Source organism: Lagenorhynchus albirostris, chromosome 2, assembly GCF_949774975.1.
Source record: "Lagenorhynchus albirostris chromosome 2, mLagAlb1.1, whole genome shotgun sequence".
NCBI classification, from domain to species: Eukaryota; Metazoa; Chordata; class Mammalia; order Artiodactyla; family Delphinidae; genus Lagenorhynchus; species Lagenorhynchus albirostris.
Window position 1 is genome coordinate 49,178,167 of NC_083096.1, and position 22,594 is coordinate 49,200,760.

At 35.7% G+C, this 22,594-nt stretch overlaps 1 protein-coding gene across 2 annotated transcripts in view; it reads right to left on the bottom strand.

Annotated features, from left to right (window-relative positions):
- The window catches only part of XPR1 (xenotropic and polytropic retrovirus receptor 1), a 191,070-nt gene that overhangs the window by 46,984 nt on the left and 121,492 nt on the right, over positions 1 to 22,594 (bottom strand). For both annotated transcript variants that reach the window (XM_060132192.1, XM_060132200.1), the window contains exons 4-9: positions 19,078 to 19,301; positions 16,372 to 16,521; positions 16,018 to 16,101; positions 11,463 to 11,544; positions 1,848 to 2,038; positions 1,458 to 1,637 (exon numbers count right to left, since the gene is read on the bottom strand). In XM_060132192.1, coding sequence (XP_059988175.1) covers positions 1,458 to 1,637; positions 1,848 to 2,038; positions 11,463 to 11,544; positions 16,018 to 16,101; positions 16,372 to 16,521; positions 19,078 to 19,301 — 911 coding nt within the window. The remainder of the gene's footprint in view (positions 1 to 1,457; positions 1,638 to 1,847; positions 2,039 to 11,462; positions 11,545 to 16,017; positions 16,102 to 16,371; positions 16,522 to 19,077; positions 19,302 to 22,594) is intronic.

Below are 22,594 nucleotides of genomic sequence, written 5' to 3' on the forward strand. Positions count from 1 at the left end.
TAATCTAATATTGTTGTACTAACTGGAAATGATTTATTTTTAGTATAAATTTCAAGAGAAAAAAATGGCTCAATTTTTTCTTTTGTCTTAAATTAAAAAAAAAATCTAAAAAGCATGTTTTCTAGATGACAAAACACATTAAAGGTGATGGTATAACTTATGACTTATTAAAACATGCTTGAACATCTAAGTTCCACACTCAGAATTCAAACTCAAAATTAGGCCTAGTGGTGCTATACTTTAAGGGAATGATTTGCTTCCTTGTTTGCTTGCTTATTTATTTATTTATATTGAATGAAGTTGATGGAAAAGAGGGAGATTCTCAGTTTGTGATAAAAATCCTAGTGGAAGAAAGAAGAAATACCAATAAATGAACAATTAACTTTGGGGGGAAAAATATCAAGATTTGGGCCATTTTCTTTTTCAGATTGCTATAAATACCTGCCTACATTGGAACATAGGCTGCTTTTATTTGTTGACTGCTTACTATGTTTTTTTAATTGGAAGGTCATATTTTATTTCTTCAGATTGTAAAAATTTAGTTAATGCTAAAGAGAGAATATTGCTAAGAACAACAACAAAAATTATCCTAAACCTAAGGGGCATACAAAAGGAAAAAGAAATTAAAACTATAGTTTTCAAGGCAATATACTTTATAAGGTGAAAAAAAAGTGAGATGATAATTATGAGAATTCTGGAAGTCTGTGGAGATTGGTCAATTTAATTACTAACCATCACTCTACTGTTAGTTGTAATTTGTAATCTAAGAAATAATTATACGAAAGCATTCCCAATTGATTTTCAAAATAGAGCTGGTTAAACTTGGAAGTAAGCAGAAGTTCCTTTCCAGAGCAATCTACAATATCCCAAAAAATATAGCTACCATTTTTGCAGGAAATTCTATATCCTAATGCTGAGACTGCTTGATTTTGAGATCATTAAGAAATAGGTAAAGTGGAAGAAGAAATGGAATTTATAAAGTCAATTTCTCAAATTAAACTTGGTGATCTGACAAGATATTCCTACTGCTTTTAGAGAACCAATATTTCATAAAATAAAAATGTTTGATTGACTACTTATAGCAATTTAACAGGAAAGTAATAGTTTTACCACTTAAAAAAAGGGAAAATTCTACATGTTATCACAGTTGATTAATCTTTAAAGTAATTAATTATGAATTATTAATTTGCAAAGTCATTTCAATATCTCGACACTTCATATTCCATTTTGGAGGAAAAAATGCATGAGTGCTTTTCCTAGGGCCACTGTTACTGCACAACATCAGGTGTACCCGCCATACTGCATTCTTTGCCCCTGGAGCTGGGGTACCACTCATTTAGACTACAATGTGAACATGCCTTCTGAAGTTGTGCAATACAGGAGTTTTGTTTTCATTCTGGAGGAAGCCAATGACCAATATACCACTCTAAAAATGATACACAAATTTCTGGACTTACCAGCAGTTTAAGCAGCCAAAACCGGGATTTATAATAGAAAGTTTTGGTGGGGTTGATGAGAAAGAAAACCATAAACCCATAAAGGACAAGTGGGTACACATATGTGGGGATGACACTAACTGGAGCAAAGAAGCATGCCAGAAGGCTCAGGCACCACAATATCCCGAGGAATCCAGCAATCTGATAAAGGATGGGAAAGACAAAAAAAAAGAAAATTATTTTTATCTCTACCATTACTTAAAAAATCTTTAATAAAACAGAGGTAAGAAAAATGTTTAATTATTACATCAACAATCCTCTTCAAATAGAAAATAGATTTTAGTACCCATAAACCAGCTATATGGCTAATGTAAACTATATCCATGGGATTTTATGTCTTGCTTTGATTACCTCAAAGAGATGCTGATGAGACAAATTGCTTCTCGGATTAAGTTCAAAGATGAGCACATGATTTACTCCAGCCTGTCTCCAACCATACGTGTTGATGCCCAGTAGAAAAAGGAATTCAATCAGAAGAAAGCCACCGCGATAGATTCTTATCAAGGGCCAAATACTTCTATCTGTTTCAAGTTTAAATACAGCTGAAAGAATATCAACTAATTGGTTAGTTAGAAAATTTATAATGTCTCCATTAATTGTCTTTCTCTTAATTCTCAAGGATATAACCCTGGCATAAGAATTTTTAATAAATAAAACGTAAACCTAGGTTATCTCAAGAGCCTGATAAACTTGTTTAGAGGTTCTTTCTCTTCTTCATTTCACTCTGTAAAATTCCACCAGAAAAATTTTCCTAAAATTTGACTTTCAGCATATTAGTCCATGGTGAAATAATTTAGAACCATCAGATCAGTTCTGTCAGCTGGGGATTTCTGGCATGACACAACTTCTTTGGCTTTGTTTTGTCCATCACTGAATTGGATATAGTAATGCCTAGCTCACAGCGTTACTATGAAAATTATAAGAAAGAGTATATATGAAAGCAATGTGAAAATTGAAATGTCATATAAATGACAACAATTAGTATTTATAGAATGCTTATTATGTGCTAAGGATTGTATTTTTACATATAACAATTCATCTAATCTTCACAATGGCTCTGTGAGTTAAAAACTATTATCTCCATTTGATTGATGAGAAAACTACAGCAAGAGGTTAAGTAATTTGCTCAGGTTTACCAAGCTAGGATAAAGCAGAGCCAGGATTTTAACTCAGACAGTTTTGCTTCAAAGCCCATACTCTTAATTACTACATTCAATTGCTCATATGCCCATACAAACGTTCAGTATCACTACTATCCTATAGATCGCCAATAATTGTAACATTCAAACGTTTCGGCCTCGCAATTCAAGTTCTTCACAATCTGATCTCCAATTAAGTTTCCCAAACTTATAGTGCCTCTAAATTCTTATTTCCTGATAAATTTTATTATCCTTTTAACAAACTCATTTTGCTTATGTTGTCCCCTGTACCGAAAATGGCCTTGCTCTTTCTTTTGACCAATTCTATTTCTACTTATTACTTAAGAACCAGATTCTCATCTGTTCATAAATTTATTGAATCAATATGTTTCATTTTGAGCCTATTCTGTGCCAAACATTTCAATTTGGCTACCAATTTCTCAATTTTCCAAATAACTATAAAATTTACTGTTAGCACTACTCATTTGAAATTTAATTATATACATCTTATACTTAAATAACCATTTATTATTTATCTTTGTATTCTCTATAGCACATAGCACATTTAATAATTTAAAAATAACAAGGTAGAGAAGCCTTTGCTTTGGAGTCAAATACTACAGACCAGATTTCAAATCCTAGCTTTACTAGGGCAAATTATTAAATTTTTCTAAGTCTCAGTTTCTTTGTTGGTCAATGGGGAGAATATCTATTCTCATAAGTTTGTTAAGAAGATTAAATCTGAACAATATATACTAAATGCCGAAAACAGTACGTTTGGCCCATTTTTGAATATTCAGTGTATATCAGTTTCTTTTTACTTGATGAAAATTCATTTTTTCATTAATTTGACAAATATTTATTGGGTGCCCATTATGTGTGACACCATTCTAAAAGCTGGAGATTCAGTAATGAACAACAGACAAAATACCTGTCTTCAGGCAACTTCTATTCTGTATAATGTCAGATAGTGAGATAAGTATTTTGAAGGAAAAAGAGTAAAGAGATAAAGAATGTTAGGTGCTATTTTAGGTAGGGTGGTCAAGAAAACTTCTCAGAAGATGACATTTGCAGGAACCTTAAGGAAATAGAGACTCAATCATGTGACTCTCTGGAGGAACAGGGCTCCAAGTAGAGGGAAAGTACAAAGGGCCTTAAAATAGGTATAAGTCTTGTGTAGTCCAGGAACAGGGAGAAGGCCAGGGCACTATGACTGGAATGAATGAGAGGTAAAGTGGCAAAAAGTTACCTACAGGCAGATCAGGTAGGACTTTGTCAAGACTTAAGCTTTTACTCAGATGTATAAAGCCAATGAAAGGTTTTTCACATAATTGGTATGACCAGATTAATTTTAAAGGACTACTCTAGCTGTCATGTGAAGAACAGACTGCAAAGGAACAAGTATGGTAGCAAGAAGAAGTTAGGAGGTTGAAAATAAAAATATATATATATGGTCTTACATCCTGATTCCCAACCAAAGACCACATATATATTATAACAGTCAGGAAACAAAAATAATAAGTATAAATCCCAAAGAATACACAATTAAACTACTAGAGCTAATAAAATCAACAAAGTTGCAGAGTACAAGATCAACACAAAGGGACTTCCCTGGGGGCACAGTGGTTAAGAATCCTCCTGTCAATGCAGGGGACACGCGTTCGAGCCCTGGTCCAGGAAGATCCCACATGCCATGGAGCAACTAAGCCTGTGTGCCACAACTACTGAGCCTGTGCTCTAGAGCCTGAGAGCCACAACTACTGAGCCCGTGTGCCACAACTATTGAAGCCCGCACGCCTAGAGCCTGTGATCCGCAATAAGAGAAGCCACCACAATGAGAAGCCCAAGCACCATAATGAAGAGTAGCCCCCACTCGCCACAACTAGAGAAAGCCCGCATGTAGCAATGAAGACCCAACGCAGCCAAAAAAAAAAAAAAAAAATCAACACACAAAATTCAGTTGTCCTTATATAAACCACCAATGAACAATCTGAAATGAAATTAAGAAAACAATTCCAATTACAACAGCAAACAAAAGAATAGAACACCAAGGAATAAATCTAACCAAGGAGGTGAAAAAGACTTGTACATTGAAAATTACAAAACACTGCTGAAAGAAATCCCATGTTCATGGATTGGAAGACTTGTTCAAATGGCAATGTTACCCAAAGTATTCTACAGATTCAATACAATCCATATAAAAATTCTAATGGCCTTTTTTTGCAGAAATGTCAAATCGATACTCAAATTCATATGGAATTGTAAGAGGCCCCAGACAGCCAAAACAATATTGAAAAAAGAACAAAGTTGGAGAACTTAAAATTTATGATTTCAAACTGTACTACAAAATAGTGTGGTACTGGCATAAAAAAAGATATATAGACAAATGGAATAGATTGAGAGCTCAGAAATAAACTTATACATCTATGGTTGATGGATTTTCAATAAGAGAACCAAGACTATTCAATGAAAAAGAATATTCTCTTCAACAAATGGTGCTGAGACATTTGGATACTCACATGCAAAAGAATGAAGTTGAATCCATACTTCACAGCATGTACAAAAATTAGTTCAAAATGAATCAATGAGCTAAATATAAGAGCTAAAACCATAAAACTCTTGGAAGAAAATATAAGGTTAAACCTTCAGGACCTTGGATTTGGCAATGGAAGTCTTAGATATGACACCAAAAGCATGAATAACACAACAACAAAAACAGATAAACTGGATTTCACCAAGTTAAAAAATTTTGTGCATCAAAGGACATTATCAAGAAAGTAAAATGACAATCTATAGAATGGGAGAAAATATTTGCAAATTATATATCTGATAAGGGTCTAGTATTCAGAATATATAAAGAACTCTATAAGAAGACAACTCAATTTAAAGATGGGCAAAGACTTGGGTAGATATTTTTCCAAAGAAAATATACATATAGCCAATAAGCACATGAAAAGATGGTCAATGTCATTAGAAAAATGCAAATCAAAACCATAACAAGATACTACTTCAAACCCACTAGGATGGCTGTAATTAAGGAAAAAAAAGGGAAATCACAAGTGTTGATGGGAATGTGGAGAAAATGGAACCCTCATAAATTGCTGGTGGAAACAGAAAATGATGGAGCCTCTGTGGAAAACAATTTGGTGGTACCTCAGAAGGTTAAAAAGCATTATCATATAATTAAGCAATTCCACTCCTAGGTATATATCCGAAAAAACTGAAAATGGGTACCCAAACAAATCCATGTATATGCATGTTCACAACAGCAAAACTCACATTAGCCAAAAGGTAGAAACAACACAGCATAGTTATATTCAGTTTTGGTGATACTACCAAACAGTTCTCCGAAGTACTATAGCCACTTCCACTCATTCACTTTCATATCTTCATGGTATTCCATTGTATAGGGGTAATGTCATTTATTTTCTTAAACAGTTCCTGATAGACATTTGAGCTGTTCCTAGGATTTTGCTATTATAAACAAAATAGTGGTGAATACCCCCCTTTCATATATGTCTTTGCACCCATGTACAATTATGTTTATAAGATAAACTTTTAGAAATAAAATTGCTTAATCAAAGTGATTGTACTAAAAAATTTTTACATATGCTACCAAATTATCCTCTATAGAGACTGTGACAATTAATACTTTACCACTAGTGTATGAGTGCTTGCTATTTCACACTCTTATATGCACTTATTTTTTTTTTTACTTATTTATTTTTTTTGCGGTACATGGGCCTCACTGTTGTGGCCTCTCCCGTTGCGGAGCACAGGCTCCGGACGCGCAGGCTCAGCGGCCATGGCTCACAGGACCAGCTGCTCCGCCGCATGTGGGATCTTCCCGGACCGGGACACAAACCCGTGTCCCCTGCATCGGCAGGCGGACTCTCAACCACCGCGCCACCAGGGAAGCCCCTTATACGCACTTAAAAAAAAAAATTTATTGGAATATAGTTGATTTACAATGTTGTGCTACTTTCTGCTGTACAGCAAAGTGAATCAGTTATACATATACACATATCCACTCTTTTTAAGATTCTTTTCCCATATAGGTCATTACAGAGTATTGAGTAGAGTTCCATGTTCTATACAGTAGGTACTTATTAGCTATCTATTTTATATATAGTGGGGTGTACATGTCAATCCCCCCCGGTAACCATAAGATTGTTTTCTACATCTGTAACTCTATTTCTGTTTTGTAAATAAGTTCATTTGTACCAATTTTTTAGATTTCACATACAAGCAATATCATACGATATTTGTCCTTCTCTGTCTGACTTACTTCACTCAGTATGACAATCTTTAGGTCCATCCATGTTATTGCAAATGGCATTATTTCATTCTTTTTTTATGGCTGAGTAATATTCCATTGTATATATATGTACCACATCTTCTTTACCCATTTCTCTGTTGATGGATGTTAGGTTGCTTCTATGTCCTGGCTATTGTAAATAGTGCTGCAATGAAATTTGGGGTGCATGTATCTTTTCTAATTATGGTTTTCTCTGTGTATATGCCCAGGAGTGGGATTGCTGGATCATATGGTAGCTCTTTTTTCAGTTTTTAAGGAACCTCCTTACTGTTCTCCATAGTGGCTGTACCAATTTACATTCCCACCAACAATGTAGAAGGGTTCCCTTATAGGCAGTTTAAATGGTCAAACTCTTGTCTTTGTCAAACCAGAAAGTGAAATATGATATATTATTATTATATCAATTAAGTACAGGTTACTAGGAAACTATAAGAACAAGTTTTAAAAAATCTGAACAGGTAACTTTTCATCTTCATAACACTAAATATCTGGAATATGTGAATTTCAGACAAATTATTAAATATCAGGTCATGTCCCCTTGAGAAACCATAGCAATTATGCACATTATTATTATTATTATTATTTTTGCAGTACGCGGGCCTCTCACTGTTGTGGCCTCTCCCGTTGCAGAGCACAGGCTCCGGACGCGCAGGCTCAGTGGCCATGGCTCACGGGCCCAGCCACTCTGTCGCACGTGGGATCTTCCCGGACCGGGGCATGAACCCGTGTCCCCTGCATCGGCAGGTGGACTCTCAATCACTGCGCCACCAGAGGAGCCCACACATTATTTTTTTTAATGTGAATGTTTGAAAAAAAAAGAATCATGATTGTACATGCATTACTACTGCTGTGTTTCTCTCTCAATTTTCAACTCTGTTATCATTTACACAACCACTGGGAGATAAATAAGGATAGACAGCTGGCTTTAACTGTATTTACCCTGCCTCCACCCATAGACACACAAAGATTAAACAAAGACGGGTTCTGAGGTGAGAGAACATAAATACGCAACACTAAATGCATAAAGCACACACATTAGAAAATAAATCAGATCGTCTCACAAAAATGTAGGCTATACATACGAAAGAAAACAAAACCCCAACTTGCCCCTGAATTTAAGAAAACTTCATTTCAATTCATTCACATAAAAAGAATGAAGTTTATTTATCTATTCTTATGTCTCTTTTAATGATGGTGATGATGATAACACCATGCTCATCTTGGAAAGAAAAGAAAAAATTTCACACACAGATGAGTAAAGTCTTCCCTGATGCTCTCATTTGAAAGTAATCACTTGTTCTCTTGAGCTGCTTAGAAAACACTTCTATTTTGTAGTGTATTATTATTGTTTTAATATATCTTAATCTCCCTCGTGTAATAAGCTTCATAAGGAAAGGAATTCTCTTATCTATCTTTAGACTCAAGATTATCAAGCATAATCATAGATACATAAAATTTACTTGTTGAATGAATTCTAATACAACCCTGTTCTTGTAAGGTATTAAGCTCATTTAACAAATGAGGAAATTGTTTCAGAGAAGTTAAGTCATGTCTTTAAAGCCAAAACAATTAAGAAACAGTTGAGCTGGGACTGCAACCAGGCAAGGCCTTTTGTAGATAAGTCAGTGTTCTTTCCATAACAGCTAGCTTGATAATCTAGGGCTGGGCTTTTTATTGTAGTATTTCCATGCATTCTATATAAGTAAACTGCATTCATCCCTGAAGACACAGAGCTAGATTTAAATATGAACGTAAAGTATACCAATATTAAAACATGAGCTTACAGTAGACAATAACACAGTTAATTTTTAGTAAAATTGGTGGGAAGGAGAACTCTAAACATACAAATGAAAATACACTGTTAATACGTAAAGTTCACACACTATCTAAAAGCCATTACAACCTGGGCTATAATTTCATAATATGCAATTTGACAATCTTAATTAAGAAGAATGTTTATGAGGAATAATGAATTCAGTAAATTACTTCTTGAACATCTATATGTCTGGCACTGCGTTAGGAACTTGAAATACAAAAGTGAAAAATACATAGTCCCTGGAATCGAGAATAGTTTAAGTGTGACAGTGATATAAACCTTCCTTGTTCAAGCAGCATTATAATTACTAAAAGTCCAAAACAGATTATAATGGATATTTATACAATAACATCTATTTCTAAGTCATTTTCTGTGCAGACTTCACTGAACAGAATTTAATCCTTTATTAATGACTCACAGTTATTATAAGCACAAATACACAGACTCTTTTTTTTAAAAATAAGTTTATTTATTTTTATTTTTATTTATTTTTGGCTGCATTGGGTCTTCATTGCTGCGTGCAGGCTTTCTCTAGTTGTGGCGAGTGGGGTCTACTCTTTGTTGAGGTGCAAGGGCTTCTCATTGTGGTGGTTTCTCTTGTGGAGCACGAGCTCTAGGCATGCGGGCTTCAGTAGTTGTGGCACGTGGGCTCAGTAGTTGTGGCTTGCGGGCTCTAGAGCACAGGCTCAGCAGTTGTGGCGCACGGGCTTAGTTGCTCCGTGGCATGTGGGATCCTCCCGGACCAGGGCTCGAACCCATGTCCCCCTGCATTGGCAGGCGGATTCTTAACCACTACACCACCAGGGAAGCCCCAAGTACACAGACTCTTGGGGTACACCAGGATTATCTGCCCTTAAAGTAAAAGCCCTCAAATTCAAGAATCTTTGAGATATGTGTTTTTTTGCTGTTTGTGTGTTTTCTGAATATCATTTAATTTCATCTCTGTCCTTCTCTTCCATCCACTCAAACTTCAACCAACATTTTTTGAACACTGCTATATCCCAGGCAATGTTTTAGGTGCTGGAGATACAATGGTGAACAGGAGAGACAAAAGCCAAGGCATTAAGGAATTTATATTCCAATGGGAAAGCAGATAATATCAAACAAAATATGTCACAAGTGCTCCAAAGAAAACTAATGTAGGCTAAAGGGATAGAACAGGCTATTTTAGGGTAGGCTGATCAGGGAAGGCCTTACTAAGGAGGTGGCATTTGAGTAGAGACTACATGAAGTGAGGGAGTAAGCTATGTAGACATCTTGGGGAAGGGCCTTTTAGGCAATTGAAAGGGCTCACAGATGGGAATGAGCTTGGTGTGTTCAAGGAATAGTAACAAAACAAATGTGGATGGAAACAGTGAAACCAAGTGAAACTGAGTGTGGGGAGGATGACAGAATATGAAGTTAGAAAGGCCCAAAGGGATGAGATCTTGCATACCATAGTAGGAACTTTCAATTTTATTGTAAGAGAAGCCATTTAATGGATCTTGAAGAGGAGAGTGACGTGATCTAACTTGCATCAAAAAGACACTGGTGACTATAGAGAGGCAAGAGTGGCTGTATGGAGACAAATTCAGGAGGCTGCTGCAGTGTACTAAGAAAGAAATGGTTGCTAGACAAGGATGGCACTGGTGGAGGTGGTCAGATTCAGAGCATGTTTTGAAGACAGAGCAACAGGATTTGCTGATGGACTGGAGATGAGGTATGAGGGAAAAGAGAGGCTAAAGGTTTCTGGCCTGAGAAACTGATGAGAGGTGATGCTATATGGAAGAGAAAGCATATTTAGTGATAAAATAAATTTGTTCACATAAGTTTAAGATGCCTATTAGACATCTAAGTAACCAATTAGATATCATTCAGAGGAAACAGTATATAATTTGGGAGTTATTAGCACATAGATGATATTTATAGCCATAGGCTTCAATAAGATTGCATAGCTAGGAAATGAATGTAGACAGAGAAAGATCTGAGGACTGAACCCAGTGGTACTTCCTAACATTTAGATGCCAAAAGAAAGCTAGAAAGGAGTCTGGGAAAAAACTGCCAGCAAAGTTTAATAAGAAAACCAGCAAAGTGTGGTTTCCCATCAAAATCAACTGAAGAGTTTCAAGAATGAATGATCCACAATGTCAAAATGCTGCTGAGAGGTAAGTCAAATTCTGTTGGGAGGTTTAGTAAGATTATGCCTCCCTTGTTGTTACATCATTTCTTGATGTTGGGAATGTACTTGTTTCTAGCAATTCCTCCTACCTCTTTACAATTTTTAACTGCTATAGAATAGAATATTATATAATTTTCTTAAAATTATATGCAAAGTAATTGTAAATAGGTTCTGGAAAGGATGTGAGAGAGTCTCCAAAAAGCAAAGTAAATGACCTTAGTGCATAAATTTTGTAAAATCTTATTTACTCTCATCTGTGATCAAGGGAGCTGAGGTTATTGATAACTAAACGCTGAAAATGATGGAGAATAAGGAGTCACAATCTAGCAATGTTTAAAGGGATAATTATATCCAAAGGGGAAAACAAACCAAAATAACCAACACCCACCCTCCCATCATTTATAAAAACAAAAAACTTAGCCCTGACAGATTTCTCTTTCAGTAGCTTTGGTAGTTTGGTAGTAACTTTGGTAGAGGGACAGAATATGACATAAGCAGATTAGTAATAATTTAATTCAAAATTTAAACTACTCACCGGCAAGCACAAGGGTAATATTCAGTACAATGAATATTCCACAAAATAGGCCAACTCTAAAAGTAGTCCATGCTGGTGCAGGCTGTGGACAGAAAAATAGCATTTTGAGTAAAGGGCAAAATATTGAATACATTTAGTATACAGTGTAATAAATTAGCACTATAAGCCTCAAAGTTCTACCATGAACATATTTTATGATCTGAAGTTTTGTAAATCTGGACCAGGGAATCATCCTTCATTATCCAATAATACTAGAATTGAAGTGCCAGTTTATTCTAATTATTTTACAGAAATCTGTGTCACTAAATAAAGAGAATTAGAATCTCAGGCATCAAATTATATATATACTGAGTTTTCTTATAGGAGAGATTAAAGTGCAATTTCACTTTTACAGTGTGTACATATTTAAATTTTGTAAGTCAGTATTACTCAATTAGAGTTCACATATTTGGTACTATATAATTAGAGACAATGATAAAAATAAGAATACTCATTTTCTGAGTACTTACAGTATTATATTGGAGTACCTTAAAGTGAATTTTTAAACATACACTCATGTCAGAATCTCCAGGATGGGGGCTTTCCTGGTGGCACAGTGTTAAGAATCCGCCTGCCAATGCAGGGGACACCGGTTTGAGCCCTGGTCTTGGAAGAATCTACGTGCCATGGAGCAACTAAGCCCGTGTGCCACAACTACTGAGCCTGTGCTCTAGAGCTCTCACACCACAACTACTGAAGCCCACACCCCCTAGGGCCTTCATGCCACAACTACTGAGCCCACGTGCTGCAACTACTGAAGCCCACATGCCTAGAGCCCGTGCTCCGCAACAAGAAGCCATTGCAATAAGAAGCCCACACACCGCAATGAAGAGTAGCCCCCGATTGCCCCAACTGGAGAAAGCCCACATGCAGCAACAAAGACCCAATGCAGCCAAAAAAAAAAGAAAAAGAATCTCCAGGATGTGTACATGCAAAAATTATTTTTCTCTATTATAAATGTAATTTTAAATTTAGAAAATAATAAAAAAAATCTACTGCTTGCCAAAATAAATAAAAGAAAGTGCCTGATACTTTAAACATAAATAGATGAGAAATATGGAGAGATGATCTTATCAATTTAAATATTTGCTATGAATGTTATAAAAGAAATTGTAGTAGGTGATATTACATTTAAGATTCTTCAAATGTTTTCTAAAAACCTTTAAATGAAAAAAAACACTGAGACTTCCTCTGACTTATTATTCATCAGTAATAGATAACTCTATATTAGTTTAGGACTGAAAGCATTCAGAAGGAAGATGGTCGCTTGTCTTTTTCAAAAAAAAATTTTTAAATTGTGTAATTTATCATATTTACAAAAGGATGGGTGTGTGTGTGTGTGTGTGTGTGTGTGTGTGTACACACACATATACATATAAATAATGTATTTGGACTATTAGAGACAATAATAAAAGGTACCTAAACCTATCACCCATCTTTAGAAGAGCACATTTCCATTTCTTTGAAATCCTTACCCCTTCCAGATCCAAAATCCTTCCCTCCTCACCAGAGATAACCATTTCCATGTTTTCTTTAGCTCTATCCCTTCTACATGCAGTCCTAAAGACTTAATTTTTCAAAATTAATTTCCTTATTTTTAACAGCTTTATTGAAATATAATTGACATACAATGAACTGCACATATTTAAAGTATAAAATTTGTGTCCTTCCTCTCTGGATGCTTTTAAGATTTTTCTTTAATTTTCAAGCAGTGTGACTATAATATGCCTGTGTTTTTTTGGTTTTTTTGCGGTATGTGGGCCTCTCACTGTTGTGGCCTCTCCCGTTGTGGAGCACAGGCTCCGGATGTGCAGGCTCAGCGGCCATGGCTCACGGGCCTAGCCGCTCCGCGGCACGTGGGATCTTCCCAGACCAGGGCACGAACCTGTGTCCCCTGCATTGGCAGGTGGACTCTCAACCACTGTGCCACCAGGGAAGCCTCATGTGTGTGTTTTTTTAACTGTTTTTCTGACTAAATTGACATACAATAAACTGTACATATTTAAGGTGTACAAAATCTGATATTTTGACATATGTAAACGCCTATGAAACTATCACCATAACCAAGGCAATGAACATTATCTATCATCCCCAAGAGTTTCCTTTTGGCCTTCTGTAATTCTTTTCCTCTTACCACATCCCATCTCACCTCCAGGCAACTGCAAACCTGCTTTCTGCCACTATATGTTAGTTGGCATTTTCCAGAGTCTTAGGTAAACAAAACCATAATATATATATTCTTTTTTGGTCTGGCTTATTTTTTCAGAATAATTATTTTGAGATGCATCATGTTGTTCCATATATCAAGGTTTATTTTTTTATTGCTGAGTAGTATTCCATTGTATGGATATACCACATTGTTTACCTATTCACCTACTGATAGACATTTGGGTTGTTACCAGTTCTAGGCTATTATGAATAAAGCTGCTATGAACGTTTGTTTTTATATGAACATATGCTTCATTTGTCTTGGGTAAATACTAAGGAGTGTAATGGCTAGATCTCACTGTAGGTGAAGGTTTAACTTTTTAAGAAACTGCCAAATTATTTTCCAGTGTGGTTACATCATTTTATACTCCACCAGCAGCATATGCGATATCAGAGTTCTTGGTCCTCCAAGATTCAGTATGTCAATCTTTTTAATTTCAGTCATCCTAATAGGTGTGTGTTATCCCATTGTGGTTTTAATTTGCATTTCCCTATTAATGATACTAAGCATCTATTCACATGCTTATCTGCCACCCAGACACCTTTGGTTAAGATCTTCTGACGATTTTTAAGTTGGGTTGTTTGTTTTCTTATTATTGAGTACTAGAGTTCTTTATATGTTCTGGGTACAAGTCTTTTATCAGATATATTTTTAAAATATTTTCTCCTAGTCTGTTGCTTTTCATTCTCTTAACGTTATCTTTTGAAGAGCAGGAGTTTTTAATCTTGGTGAAGTGCTTTTGGTGTCATTTCTAAAAAATCTTTGCATAACCCAAAGTCACCAGGACTTTCTCCTATATTTTCTTCAAAAATTTGTAGTTTTAGGTTTTCATTTAGGTCAATGGTACATGTAAAATTAATTTCTATACATGGTATGAAGAATGTATGGAAGTTGTGCATTTGTTTTTTTTTTTAGCATATGAAAGCCAATTGCTCCAGCCCCATTTGTTGAAAAGACTATCCTTTCTCCAGTGAACTGCCTTTGCATATTTATTGAAAATTAATTGTTCATATATTTATTGGTGTACTTTTGGATTCTCTATTCTGTTCCATTAATCTATTTGCCTATCCTGACACTAATAACACACTGTCTTGATTACCATAGCTTTAATAAGATTGATACCACATAGTGTTAATCCTTCAACTTAGTTGTTCCAAAGTTGTTCTGGCTATTCTTGGTCCTTTGTACTTTCATATAAATTTAAAAATTTGCTTAATAATTATTTTTTTAAAAGCCCTGTTGAGATTTTGAGTTAGTTTGTGTTGTATCTATGAATCCATTTAGGAAGAAATGATATTTTAAATATACTGGGTTTTCTAACTTCTCTCATGTATCTGTCTTCTTTAATTTCTCAATAGTGTTTTGTAGTTTTCAATGTAAAAGTATTACACATCTTTTGTCAGATTTAACCCTAAATATCTATGTATTGATCTTGTATTCTGCAACCTTGCTAATAAAGTCAGTAATTAGCTCTAGTAGCTATTCTATAGAGTCACTGGATTTTCTAAATAGGTCATCATGTCATCGGCAAAAAAAAACAAACGAAACAAACCCCACCAGTTTTACTTCTTTCTTTCTAATCTAAATGCCTTTTATTTCTTTTTCTTACCTTACTACACTGGCCATAATCTCCAGTACAATGCTGAATAGAAGTGGTAAGAGTGAATACACTTTTTTGTCCCTAGTTAGGGAGAAAGCATTCAGTGTTTCATCATTAAGTATGATATTAGTTTTAGGTTTTTCATAAATACCTTTTATTGGGATGAGGAAGATCTTTCTGTTATTCATTTCCATTCCATTCTGGTCACAGAACATATTTTCTATGATTTAAATCCTTTTAAATTTACTGAGATTTAGTTTATGACACAGAAGATACCACTTAAATGTCTTTTGGTATAACTACTATGTAGATATCATTTAACAAATGCTTTTTTAGGCACAACGATTGCATTTTAGAGGAAAGTATGTAGTAGCCCAGACTATCTGAAGCCCTCCCACTCCCATATCATCAGATAAATATCTCATCTTAATCATTTGGTCTGACGAAGTTAGCGTGTCAGTAAGAATAAACAAGAGAAGTAGTACAGGATAAGAAGAGAAAGGTGGGAAGACATTACAATTTATTATGAAGTGAGATCTGGCAACTAATTTTTTAAAGTGAAAATAGCAATAGTAATAAACACTTATAAATTTTGGCTGAAACCTTTTTTAAAGTAATGAAACTAGTATATTTTATCAGCTAACAGATCATGTTGATTATTAAATAGGTAAAATGAACCAACCAAACAACTGGAAACAAATACGTACCTGAGCAGCTCCCAAAGGGGGAACACGTAAACGCTTCATAGCTTTTTGTCTGTCACCATCTTCAAGTTCATTGGTCACTACAGCCTAAAAGACACATTGTTAACTTTTGACACAGGTTATACTGAACTTGAGTATTGCATAAATAATTCTGAACCATTTATACATATGGTATTCTGATAACCCCCCTGGTGAATATATACTGAATAAAGCAAAAGAAAAAATCACGAGTAAGAATGTATGTATTTAAAGCAAGCAACTAATAACAAAAGGAGAATAAAAATGAGGAGTTATTTCATTAAAAATAAGACATTAATATTATTGAAAATATGTGGTATATAAGTGAGATTCCCGTACCTCAGTTTCAGAGATGAGCTGGTTGATTTTCTTGCATGTATAAAATGGGGCTACTTCTACATGAGCCACTCGCCAATCTGCTCCACGAGATGTTTCCAGGATCTTGTCATGCTTTTTAAGGATTTTTCGGAACCCTGTAAAATTCAGATTCTACAGAAAGAAATGAGAAACGCTACTATAATTTCCACCACCATGAGAGAAGATGAAAAATAATAAGCCCTTTGTGTTGACTGAGTTGACTGAAGATTGAGTACCGAGGGAAATGGCAATGCTTTCATAAAAGCATGTACTATAAAAAGATAAGACTCTTCTTTCTTATTTCATTTATTCATTTCAAGGTAGTATGCTATCAGTAATACAAAGAAACTCTGGATTATGAACCCTATTATTTCTATTTCATGTAAATTAATGGAAGTCTTAAACTCAAAACATTTTTATTTCCATTTTCCTATGTACAACTGTTTTCAAAATAGTTAATTTATGTTATTTTGCTTCTTTGATCAAAAGCATATATTCAGAAAATCTTCTGGATTTATCATGAACTGAATACATTTATTAGTTCTTTGCTTTTTGCAGGCCTGGTATAGCTATGTATTTCCCCCTGCTATGCAAGCATGTATGAACAAGCACAGGAAATGGATAATCATCTATTTTTCTTAACTTTTATTTTGTTTCCATCCATTCTGTTTGGGGATGGGTGTGCAAAGAGTCAGTGGAAAAGAAGAAGTGATCATACTTACAGGGTTTTGCTGATAACGCGTAGGAGCTTGTACTTTTCCTGCATTTCTACAATATCAAAATACTATACTTTTCTATATTCTCAAATCCTGTTGTTCTTTAATCAACAGACAAAAAAGCACGAGAAACTGTGGATTTGCAAGGTTCTTTAAATCAGAGGTCTCCCAAATTTGACCATATATCACCATCAGTAAAAAAAAAAAAAATTGAGCAGTCACTCCAAATTAGGTTTTGCTTGCTTGCCTGTTTGTTAATATTTTTTTTCATACTTTAATGGGTCATCTTAAACTCTCCTTGCGTGTATACACCATGATTTGGAGACTGCTTTCAATTCATTTTCCTTTCTCATCATTTTCAAAATAAATGTATTCTTAAAGGATAGACAGTCTCAAAGGATAAAGGGCAGATCAGACCTTTTATAATTAACAATTATTTTCAAGAAGCTTTTTATAATGATCCAAAACAAAAACTTCTGGCAAAGTTAATAAAGTAAAATTTAACAAGGGTATTTCCCTGTAATATTACACAGGAATTCCTGTGTAATATTACACAGGAATATGAAATGTTAATATTTTATATCACTATAAGCAAGAAGAAACACATTTCTGTTTCTTTTTAAAGATAAATTATAAAGCTATGGGTAAATTTCAAAGGAAAGGAATTTCCCATCATATATATCTTATATAATTACTTTCCTATTCTTCTAAAGTTATTTTCTGAGTTCTTCTTTGAATGTTAAAATATTAAATCACCAAAAAAGAAAGCAGAATTATGAAGGGAAAGATGGAAATAAGTACATGCATTAAACTTAGATTACTACAGATACGGCACTATAATTACTTTTTTTTTTTTTTTGGCGGTACGCAGGCCTCTCACTGTTGTGGCCTCTCCCGTTGCGGAGCACAGGCTCCGGACGTGCAAGGTGAGCGGCCATGGCTCACGGGCCCAGCCACTCTGCGGCATGTCAGATCCTCCCAGACCGGGGCACGAACCCGTGTCTCCTGCATCGGCAGGCGGACTCTCAACCACTGTGCCACCAGGGAAGCCCTATAATTACTTTTTATTTTAAAATTCCAATATTTACCCATGGTAATACTTGTATTATATAACCTCTAGTTTTTATATAGTGTATGATCCTGTGATGATCTTAACCAGATTAGGAGTAATAATCAAAAGAATAAAATGGAAAAATAATAGCACGTAAGGTCTCTTTAAAGATTAGGGAGATGCTTTTGCCTATTTAAATGTTTATTATTTAACGAATAATCTGTTTTTCAATATATTCTTTATAGATTTAACTATGTGAACAAATCTATAAAGAATTACAAATGAATAAATGCCAAGCATTTCCATAATTTAGCATACATGGTAATTCAACTTTTTAGGTTGGGTTTTACAATTTCTTTTCTTTCCCAAGTTTTGTTTTAGTTTTTGTTTTAAATACAGTCATATTGCAGCCTGTGGATAATAAAACTGAAAGGGTTCTCAGTGGAAAGTTGAAAAGTCAGTATCTTTTACACTATTAGTGTTAGTTGCAGGAAAGTTAACTATACAGCTGCTTTCATGGAAATTTTGCTGTGGTGGAATATAAAAGTTCTTACATAGCCAGCAGCGGTTGGGTAGACATACATTATTTCTTATTTCTACTCATTACTTAGAGATGCCTCTAAAAATAGGAAGCAAACTATTACTCTTTGAGTCAAGGGCTACTCCTGAATACTGTACAAAAGGTTTTGGAAAACTGATCTTCAAAAACAGAAGTCTTGTTAACATTATTTTACCATCTCTGATAACCTGGTTTTTAGCCAATTAAGAACATTTGAAATCCCAATAAGAACAGAAAGAATAATGACATGCTAAGAATTTCCCTTTTTGGATTGACCCGTTAGTAGAGCTCAAGGAAATTCCATTTATTTTAATTTCTCAATCATTTAAAGGTTCTATCCTCCACGGTAAAAACTGAAGTACCTGATAGTTCTGCAGCAGGATAAGACTGAGGTAGAACTCGCTGAAGGCCAGTTTAAGGTCTTTAAGATTCCTATGTTGGACACGTTCCTCATGGGACAGGTGGAAGACTGGCTTTCTGCGTTGTCGCAGTGTAGTAACACCAGTGCTTTCTTTCTGTGCATCCAGTGATGACTGAAGTTCATTCTGAAGTGTAGCAAACCTGCGCTGAGCCTCTGCGAGCTTTTCTGTAAGAAGTAAAACAGAACTGTCAAATCATCAAGATAAAAAAGCTGGTAAAAGTTCTCACTGACGTCTGAATTTTTACTAATTAGTCTGTTTCCCTAAAATTTCTAGGGAAAAAAATGCTACATTTAATATTTAGAACTAGATAGGAAAAACATGTTTCAGTGTAATACCCTCCTTTCATTCTACCCCACACTCCCCCTCAGCAAAACCTCAAGTGTACCCTTTCTTTTTACAGATGAAGATTGAAGACACAGAATTTAAAAGCCGTGAAGAGTGAGAATACAAAATGGTACAGCCGCGCTGTAATTTGGAAAACAGTCTGGCAGTTCTTAAAAAGTTAAACATAGAGTTACCTTAAGATCCAGCAATTCCACTCCTAGGTATATAACCAAGAAAACTGAAAATATACATGCACACAAAAACTTGTACACATAACACAAACTGGGACTCATAATAGTCAAAAAAGTGGCAACAAACCCAATGTCCATTAACTGATGAATGGATAAGCAAAATATGGTATATATGTACAATGGAATATTGTTCAGCCATAAAAAAAGAATGAAGTATTGATACATGCTAAAACATGGATGAATATTGAAGATATAATGCTCTAAGTGAAAGACACCAGACATAAAATGCCACAAAATTGTGTGATTCCACTTATATGAAATGTCTAGAACAGACAAGTCCACAGAGACAGAAAGTAGATGAGTGGTTGGCAGGGCCTGGGGGGAGGGAGGAATGAGGAGTGACTGCTAATGGGTACAGGGTCTTTTTGGGGTGATGAATGTTCTGGAATTAGATTGTGGTGATGGTTGTACAACCTTGTGAGTATTTATGCTTTGACTCTCTCTCCTCAGGAATAGCTCATTCCCTTTTAAGGGCTCACATGAGTAAGTCAGGCTTACCTGGAATAATCTCACTTTCTTAAAGTCAATTGATTTGAGACCTTAATTATACCTGCAAAATCCTTTATAGCAGCACCTAGGTTAGTGTTTGATTGAATAACTGAGAGAAAGTATGTGTATATCAGGGGGAAGGGATTTTGGAGGGCACCTTAGAATTATGCCTACCACATACTTTGAACTGATGCAAATTTCTGAAGACTCCAAATGCCATTTGGTCCCGCAGTCAAAATGGAGATATACAGTTGTTCAAGTGATAGATGGAATATTAGCCCAGGTTTAACTCAGTGGACCCAGTTGGTTCACAGGCTCACACTATGATTATATTTCCAGTTCTGGAATGTATAACTGGAATAGAAATACTGGGCTACTGGTGGAATCTCCACATTTGACTCTGACCCAGGAGAGGAAGGGCTAGTGGAAGTTCTGGAATTTCTCCCTATCAAGATAGTAAGCCAAAAGCACAAACATATCCCTAGGGGAACTTCAGAGGTTAGTGCCACCACCAGGGATGATGTTATCTATCACATCTCCATTTAACTTATCTGGTTAGTCTGTGCAGAAGTTGGACGAACCTTGAAGAATGAGTGTGGATTATTGTTAAACTTAATCAATAGTGGTCACCCTGAAGGCAGCTGCTATTCTAGATGTGGTATTATCACTGGTGCAAATCAACACAGCCTCTAGCACCCGGTATGAAACTATGCATCAAATAATGCAGCTACTTACCTGGCAGCAGAGGCTAGCAATGAGCTCCAGAAATGATACCATTCCTCATTGGAACTGACTAACCACCTAGCGGCAGGTTGCATGCACTGGATGAAGGGGGCAGAGATGTGTCCTCTTTGGAACAAGTGCTTTCTTTATATGGATGTGCCTTCCCTGCTTATAATGATTCTGCTAGCACCACTATCAACTGGAATGCCTTATCCATTTTCAAGGTGGTAAAGCAATGAGCATATCTATGGAATAAAACGGTTTTATCACATACCCAGAAATAGCTGGCCTAACATAAAGGCTTACTGAAATGAGTTGGGAGACAAAACTCTCAAAGGTTGGGGTTCTGTCTTTCAGAATGCAGTACTGAGACCATTATTTGGTTCTATCCTAACCACAGCCAAAATTCAGTCTAGGAATGAAGGGGTGGAAGTAGGAGTGGCTCCTTTCACTATTATATCTAATAATCCACTCAACCTGCAACTTGAGCTCTGCCTGTTGGTTAGTCCTCAAGAGGAAATGCTTCTTTCATAGGAATACAACAATGGTTCTGTTGAATTGGAAGATGAGACTGCCACCTGGCCTTTTTTGGACTCATCATACCATTGAACCAGTAGGCAAAGAAGGTGTTTACTGGTTAAAGTGATTCTGATTACCAAGGGGAATAGATAACACAACAGTAGCAATGAGCATTGTGTCTGCCACCCAGGAGACTTCCTGGAACACATCCTAGTACTTCCATGACCAATAACAGAAGTTAATGGAAAACTAAAGCAATCAAAAAAAGACAGAATTACTAAGGATTCAGCCCCTTCAGGAATTAAAGTTTCGGTTATCCCACCCAGTAAAGAACCCTCACCAACTAAGGTACTGGCTGAGGGCAAAGGAAATATGGAATGGGTAGTGGAAAAAGCAAATAACAGATATCAACTATCACTTCTTGACCTTCTTGTTTTGTCTTTTACATACCTTGTATTTTCCTCTCTAACTCTGTGCTGCATTCTGAGTTACTACTTCAACACTACCAGTTTATAAATTCTCTTTTAAGGTCTAACTAACTTACAGTTTAATTGATTAAGATATTAATTTAAGTAATTATACTGTCATTTAAAAATTTCTAATTGGTTATTTTTAAAAGTCAATTTTGATAGTTTCTTATTCTTTGCTCATGGTTTCGATACTTTCTTTTATGTCTATAGCCATATTAAGTATATGTTTTATTTTGTACCTGATAATTTGCATATCCTATACAGCAGGAGTCCCCAACCCCCAGGGAACTGGGCCACACAGCAGGAGGTGAGCAGCGAGCAAGCCAGCAAAGCTTCATCTGTATTTACAGCCGCTCCCCATCACTCGCATTACTGCCTGAGCTGCGCCTCCTGTCAGATCAGTGGCGGCATTAGATTCTCATAGAAGTGCAAACCCTACTGTGAACTACACACGCGAGGGATCTAGGTTGCGCGCTCCTTATGAGAATCTAATGCCTGATGATCTGAGGTGGAGCTGAGGCAGTGATGCTAGTGCTGGGGAGCGGCTGCAAATACAGATTATCATTAGCAGAGAGGTTTGACTGCACAGAGACCATAAAAAAATCAACTGCTTGCAGACTCATATCAAAACCCTATCAGTGAGTGTCAAGTGAAAACAAGCTCAGGGCTCCCACTGATTCT